General features: G+C 49.7%; 1 protein-coding gene across 1 annotated transcript; it reads left to right on the forward strand.

Moving 5' to 3' along the window:
• The first annotated feature begins 1,893 nt into the window (after window positions 1-1,893).
• Window positions 1,894-6,850, forward strand: CYTL1 (cytokine like 1). The gene is made up of 4 exons (XM_055434891.2): window positions 1,894-2,049; window positions 4,602-4,646; window positions 4,797-4,925; window positions 6,230-6,850. The coding sequence occupies exons 1-4, from the start codon at window positions 1,897-1,899 to the stop codon at window positions 6,311-6,313; spliced, it is 411 nt and encodes a 136-aa protein (XP_055290866.2). The 5' UTR covers window positions 1,894-1,896; the 3' UTR covers window positions 6,314-6,850.
• Window positions 6,851-7,577: the final 727 nt, after the last annotated feature.

Raw genomic sequence — 7,577 nt, forward strand, 5'->3', positions numbered from 1 at the left:
CCGGAGCTTGAACACAGAAAAGCAGCAAAACAGAACGTCAGGGTGGGAAAGGACCTCCAACTGCCCCGGGGAGTGCTGCTTTGTTTATGGACAGAGGATGGGCACCAGGGTCAGGAAGTGATTTTTCAGGGCAAACAGAGACAAGGAGGGGCTGGAGCTGGACTTTCATCCCTGCGGTTGATCCTCCATGCCGCCCCACAGCCAGGACACCATGCTCCTTTCCCTTAACCCTCTGGTCCTCCCCATTGGTTGCTTTCTTCTGGGAATGTGTGCCCAACTGACCCCTCTTTTGCCCTCCCTGCCAGTGAGACAGGCTTTGGAGACGGGCAAACACAGGGCCACAGCTCTGTCTCTCCTTATTGACCTTGTGACTTCAGACAGTTTCATTGTCCCTGAGACCCTCAGTTTTTCCATCTGGGAAATGGGAATAACCCCACCCACTTTACTGACTTTCTATAAGTTTCATGACATTTGTGACAACATCTGTGTAGTTGTATAAATGAGGCTGATGCCTCATGCTGGTGTGTATTCGATGCTCGGTGTTAAGGAAGAATCTTCTCTTTTGACAGCTCCTTATTCCAGCTTGTTCCTTGGTCTTGGGCAGCCCCAAGAGCTCAGTCCCTGACTGCAAGAATCCTGCTCCTCCCCAGTTATACACTGTGGGGTGGGAGAACGGGAAACAGGCAAAGCACAGAGCCTCATGGGATCTATTTGCCTCTAGCTTTACGACCTTGGGCACATTGCCGGAACTCAGTGAGCCTCGATTTTCCCACCTGGAAAATGGGACTGTTTTCTGTCCCTGCCTCCTAGGGACACTTGTGGGAAAGGAGACAGTGACACTAGCTCCGGCTGTGATAATAGCTCAGCATCTTTTATTCCTCACCATGCTCTTATCATTCCCAGTTAGGGAGAGAGAAGAATTAAGAAACTTGCCCAAGATTATCAAAGAAGCTGGTGACCACTCGACCCACTGAGCAGCTAAGGGCAGAGCTTACTCCTTTAACTGGTTCCCATGCTCCTCTGTTTACAGGAGAGCAGCCTGCAGAGCATCACTGCTAAAAGAGACATATTTAGGGGACTTCCCTACTGGTCCAGTGGCTAAGACTCTGTGCTCCCCATGCAGGGGGCCCAGGTTCGATCCCTGGTCAGGGAACTAGATCTTGCCTGCCACAACCAAGACCTGGTGCAGTCAAGTAAATAAAAAAGAGAGAGAGACATCTGGAGAACCCACCCTTTCCGAGGGTCTGCTCTGTTCCAGGGCTTGTGCTGGAGCCTGAAGTGGACCAGCCCGGGGGCCGCTCCCACACCCCCACCTCAGGTACCAGCATGAGCCCATCTTCCAGATGCAGAGATGCAGCTGCTCAGAGGGCTGCTGGCCAGTCAGTGGCGGGTGGAGAGTGATACCCAGGTGCCTGATCCCAAGTTCTGGATCACTGATGCTCGGTCCATCACTTCTGGCCCCTTACCCCCATCCCATCCAGTTCTGCTCCAAGAGGTCAGTCAGTTTAAGAAACAAAACAGTGCCCATTCTAACCGGAAGGGCTGACTGCCCATCGCTGAGCCACCCACTCGTCCATCCTGTCTCTCTCCTGTCCGCCCCTCATCTACCAGTGCTGCCACTTCAGGAGGACCGCCTGCCAAGAGAGGAAATTCTACTGCACGTTGTGTGAGAGAAAGACCCTGCTTCCCATCCAAGTGTCCCGCACCCCGGCCCAGACAGCCTCTGCTCTCAACAGGGGCTTCAGGTCTGAAAGGCTCCAGTGTCCCCCAGCCAGGTGGGCGTGGCCTTGGCCTTGGCTGGGCCCCACAGGAAATGGAGGAGTCGCGGAGGACCACCCCCAGACCTCTGCTTAAAGGGGCGGCTGGCATGGTCTGTAGTCAGGCCGCCTTTGCACCATGACACCCCAGCTGTTCCCCCTGCTGCCGCTGCTGCTCCTGGCTGGGCTCCCCGCCACACGGCCGGCTCCCCCGACCTGCTACTCTCGGATGCTGGCCCTGAGCCGGGAGATCACCTCTGACTTCCAGAGCCTGCAGGCCACCGAGCCCTCGGTGAGTGCCCTCGGCCCCCACCTGAATGAGGACGGGAGGTCCATGCAGACCCAGTTCTCAAAAATTTGCCTTTGGACTGGGGGCTGGAGGGGGACTGGGGGGGCGGGGAATGCTATTTTTCTTTTCCAGTCAATGTTAATTTCCAGGGTATTTGTGCTTTATTCCCATCCTATTCAATGTCGATCATTTGTGCTTCCTCTTTACTACAAAGAAAATGAAATCCAAGACATCAAAACTTTTGTTTATAATTAGCTGACTCAGTGGACATGAGTGTGAGCAAACTCAGGGAGATAGTGAAGGACAGGGAAGCCTGGCGTGCTGCAATTCATGGGGTCCCAAAGAGTCGGGTGCTACTTGGCGACTGAAGTAACAAGCTAGCAACTATCAGAGGATGTTTTAAACTCTAAAGAGAGAGACAGAGAGAGAAGAAACGTTCCCATAGAGGGTAGAACTCCAACTTAAGGAGGACCAAGGAGCTCAGCTTGTTTATTCTCCCCACTATCCAGTAGGAGCTAATGGGGTGACTCCTGAACCAGCCCCACCTCTCACCTGCTATGCTGCTGCTGCTGCTAAGTCACTTCTGTTGTGTCCGACTCTGTGTGACCCCATAGACGGAAGCCCACCAGGCTCCCCATCCCTGGGATTCTCCAGGCAAGAACACTGGAGTGGGTTGCCATTTCCTTCTCCAACCTGCTATGGGACCTGAGCAAATTATCCAGCCGAATCAGGGAATCTCAGCATCCTGAGCTGTGAGAGGCTGGCTGAGCCCCCTCACGCACTTTGGGCAGCTGGAGGGTTGCAAATCGGAATGCAGACACAGTCTGCCCAATGTAAACAACCCTGGACTTCAGCCACTGTTCTCACTGCTCTGTTAAACGGAAGATGCAGGGGCTCGGAACCCAGAGTCCCCAAGGGGCCACCCAGAGCTAAAATCTGGCCTCCTGACCCGTTCTTCCAGTGTATATACAAACTGAATTAAACTTCAAAGCTCTGGCAAAATTTAAAAGTGTCCCTTTACCGCTTGTGAACCCTTCACATAAGATGCACTGTTCTCAGATGTGGGGCTTATGATACCTTATACACCTTCTTTGTGTTTTCTTTTTGAAAGGTAAATACTGTGTATTTTTTCTTAAGTTATGAAGCTCATACACCTCGAAAACAGTTGGGAAAGGCACAAGACAAAGAAGAAAATAAATATTACCACAATCCTACCACCTAGAGGCAGCCTGCTGCATCACAGTCAGAGGACAGAAGTTCAGTTCCTGATCTGCGCATAGGCATCCAACCCAAGTGTGTGTGTGTAGACAAATGGAAACAAACAGCGCAGCAGTTCTGCAATTTACTTTCTAACAATGCCGTCCAATTAATATTCCTTTGAGGCAGCACTTGGTTGTATTGAAGCACCTTAGTTTATCCACAGATTCCTTGCTATCAGATGTGTCGAGTACTGTTGCATGGAGCGTGCACGCATGCTAACTCTCTTCAGTCGTGTCCGACTGTTTCCAACTCCATGGACTGCAGCCCGCCAGGCTCCTCTGTCCATGGGATTCTCCAGGCAAGAGTACTGGAGTGGGTTGCCGTGCTCTCCTCCAGGGGATCTTCCCAACCCCAGGATCGATCCCTCGTCTCTTACATCTACATTGGCAGGCAGGTTCTTTACCACCAGCACCACCTGGGAAGCCCAAATATGCAAAGCAATCATCTTTAAAAAAAAAAACACACATGATTTTAAAACTTAAAATGCATAGACTCAGAGCTGGAAGGAAGTGGAGAGATTATGTGTTCTAACTCTCTAGCCTGACAGCTGGGAAACTAAGTCACAAAAAAGAAGAACAGGGTATTACTGGTTGGAAAGGACCAAAATCTGGGTTTTCGGGCTTCAGGCCAGCACAGAAGCAAAAGTGAAACAGAGTGATATAAAAGTATAACTGTATGTGCAGCTTTCTATCCCTATAGCATATGGCACATGTACTACTGCATCTAGATTACAGTCATGTGTGTGTGCGTGCTCGGTCACTAACTCATGTCGGATTCTTTTGCTACCCCGTGGACTGTAGCCCGCCAGGCTCCTTTGTCCATGAGATCCTCCAGGCAAGAGTACTGGACTGGGTGGCCATTTCCTTCTCCAGGAGATCTTCCTGACCCACGGATCAAACCTGCATCTCCTGCTTCTCGGGCATTGGCAAGGTGGTTCTTTAGCACTGAGCCACCTGGGAAGCCCCCAGACTATAGCTATAGAACTCTTTAAATATACATATACGTATATATAGACACATGTTTATATACATCTCCCTCTCTCTACATGCATATATGAAACAGTTCCCTAACTCATAGTATATGATACAAAGTGTGCATTCTAAAGGTCAAATTCTAGAAGAGCAATTGACCCTGGGGGAATGTGGCAGACGGTACAAGAATGTATGTGCTTGTCGGCATCAAGGAAGTCCCTGGGGATCTGGGGCTGGGCCGGCTGTCTGGGGGCTGGCAGAGAGACTTCTGTGACCGGGGTGTGTCCCTGAGGGCACCCCAGAAAGCCATTTCCCTTTCCACAGGAGGTGTGTGTGGGATACCTGCCCAGGCTGTATCTGGATATACACGTAAGAGGGGTCTGCCTGGCCGGGGCAGGGGGTGGGGGCAGGGTGGGGGGACAGGGAGACACCCGGTGAAGAAGGACCAGCCGCCCCCAGCTCCTCTCCCTCCGACTGCTGACTTCTCCCACGAGACCCCTCTCCGTTATCCACTCGCAGAATTACTGCGTGCTGGCCAAGCTGCGGGACTTTGTGGCATCACCCCAGTGCTGGAAGGTGGCCCAGGTGGACGCCTTGAAGGACAAAGTGCGGAAACTGTACACCATCATGAACTCGTTCTGCAGGAGAGTGAGTGACGCGTTGAACGTTCTTTTCCTACTTGTTATGGGTCAAGAAATTAAGAGAAGGGTTAGGGGAACAGGGGAATCAGGAGGAGGAAGAGAAAAGCTTTTGGGGTGCTTCCAGTTCACAAAGCCCTTCCTCAACCCTGCTGCTCTTGCCAAGTGCTGGGGACTCTGGACATGGCTCCCCACCTCCACCAGCCCCACCTGCAGCACCCAGGACCATATGGAAATCGTGTAGCACAGATTCTGCCACGGTCAAATGGGGTGGGATGAGAACTGGGGAATTCTGAGATGTCCCGAGCCCTGGAGACTGGGTCAGAGGAGACTCTCTGGGGGAGAGGCTTTGGGTGTGCTCTGTGATGGGAAGACTCCGCATCAGAGGGCAAGGAGACAGGAAGAGCAGAGAATCAGCACTGGTAGATGTGGAAAGTTGGGTCATGCGGTCTTACGGGCACCGGCGTCAGCATCAGGCAGACCTGAGCCCCTGTCTTCATCCCTGTCCTGCTTCCCGGCGGCTCGCACCCTCTCCCCCTCTGAGCCGCAGTTCCCTCATTCATGTAGAGTGCCCATCTCCTGAGATCATTGGGAGGATAATAATACCTACACCCTGACTGTGTGTGTGCTGGGCGCTGCAGTAACTCCTTGTAATAAGATCTCTAGCAAGGTGATTAAACATATAAAGGAGGTAACTAAACATAGAGTGCCGAGCACCAGGAAACTTTAATACCCAGCTATTAAGATTTCTAGCCTTAAGTTTTATTAAGATTTATTTAGGTTTGATCCCTAGTCAGGGAACTAGATCCCACATGCCACAAAGAAGACCTGGCACGGCCAAAAAAATAAAAATAAATACATATTTTAAAAAGACGTATTTGTTACTTTGCATCAGCGATGAGACATGCATTTCCTACTCCACCATTTCCCTCTTCATTCCTCTCTCTGCTTGGTGGTGCTGGGGTAAGAGGAAGAAAACATAATTGTAATACAATCTGAGAATGCTGTTATTGACTCTAAAGTGTCTGAGGGTGAGACCTGGTGCTGTTATTCATGGTATCCCCAATGCCTGGCCCAGAGCTGTTGCTCTTTACCCATCTATCCAGCCATCTGGTCAACCAACACACACACATGAATTCAATAACAAAGGAATATGAGATTCAATAACAAAGGAATATGAGATTCAATGGGTGAAGTTTTCACACAAAGGGGAGCAACTGAACAGCCTTTGAGGATACCCGGGAGCCCTATTGCTGTGCCTGGGTTCTGTGGCCGCCTTTAGTGATGTTCCTGTTTATTGCACATCTTTTTCAGGATTTGGTGTTCCTGTCGGATGACTGCAGTGCCTTAGAATACCCAGGCCTGGTGACCACGGTCCTCCCGGATCATCAGAGCTAAGGCAGCTCAGACCAGAGACAGAACCCAGGGGGATGAAGTTATGTGAGCTGCCCAGACGCAACAGACTAAAGCCATGGCCCCCACCCTTGAAACTGTCACAAGTTTCTCTTCACCTTCTGGAAACCACAGCTTGTGCTCCTACCTTGGAATCAATTCTGAACACAGTTAGAGGCTTTGCTTCTCATTCCCCCTTGTTTTTGTCTTGCCAGGATGGTTAGATACACAAGCATGTTGATTTGATCACTGAGAAGAAAAGGGCAAACCAGCTTCTCTCGTATGAACAGTCAGTCTGAGAACAAGCAAAATAGTATGTTTGTAGAGTTTAATGGCATGGTGGTACCATTTTTCTCTCTTGATAGAAACCTGCTTACATATAACAATGCTTCTATTTTATACCTTCTCCAACTATAAATGTTCCTGACAGTTAGCTTTCATATTTTAGAAGAAATTTCACTGCCTGTAAGATGTATTTGTAAGGTTTGTAGTGACATAATGCTGACGGGAACCACTCTTTCATTGAAAGGTGATGAAAATCAAATAAAGACTATCATTACAGTGAGAAACATGTGTCTTGCTGTATTCCATCCAAGGTGGGTGTCAGGGCGTTTATTTCATGCTCTTTCTGCAAGTCGCTGCTTTTAGCAAGATACGTCTTTCTCCCTCTTTGCATCGAGCATAGGTATTTCTGGGTCTCTTTCAAGCCACTTGTGTAAATCTGTTTTCAAAGCATCAGAAGATGTTCCAGTTTATGTTTGGGGAAGACTGTATCCTGCATTGTATCCATGGCAGTGCGGTACCTGACATATCACAAACATCGATTCAGTGAGGGCTCATCACGAACCTAGACACGGGCATCATAGGAGGCTGAGGCTCACATCAGGTAACTTGCCCAAGGTCACCAGCAGGTACGTGGGGAGCCTGGATTGAACTCAGGGCTCCAAAGCCCACACTCTCCCCAGTGCCCCAGGCTGATTTTCTGCAGGTGAAGGATGCTTGCTTAATAAATTCATGAAATCAACAGTATCATCTCAGTTAAGCAACTGGAATGTTGAAAAGGTTTCCAAATATTGATTTTTTAAAAGCTCATATGCCATACTGGGGGTCTTTTTTGTTTTCTTTCCTTCCTTTTGTACACGTGGGCCATACTTTTCTTTCCTGATCTTTCGTGTCTCTGACTTAGGTGATCTATGAGAATGATTTAGCAGGTTATGCTTTTCTGTTTAGAAGCACAAGCACAGAGCATAACTGTACTGGTGTCCCAAGG

This window comes from Moschus berezovskii, chromosome 5, assembly GCF_049115385.1.
Source record: "Moschus berezovskii isolate FMDL1 chromosome 5, NW_MosBer_1.0, whole genome shotgun sequence".
Classification (NCBI taxonomy): domain Eukaryota; kingdom Metazoa; phylum Chordata; class Mammalia; order Artiodactyla; family Moschidae; genus Moschus; species Moschus berezovskii.

Excerpts from the sequence above, each read along its gene's own strand:
- CYTL1 (XM_055434891.2), top strand. The coding sequence starts at position 1,897 with ATGACACCCCAGCTGTTCCCCCTGCTGCCGCTGCTGCTCCTGGCTGGG. Across the intron at positions 2,050-4,601 it reads TGCAGGCCACCGAGCCCTCG|GAGGTGTGTGTGGGATACCT; the intron begins GTGAGTGCCCTC and ends CCCTTTCCACAG. Across the intron at positions 4,926-6,229 it reads TGAACTCGTTCTGCAGGAGA|GATTTGGTGTTCCTGTCGGA; the intron begins GTGAGTGACGCG and ends CATCTTTTTCAG.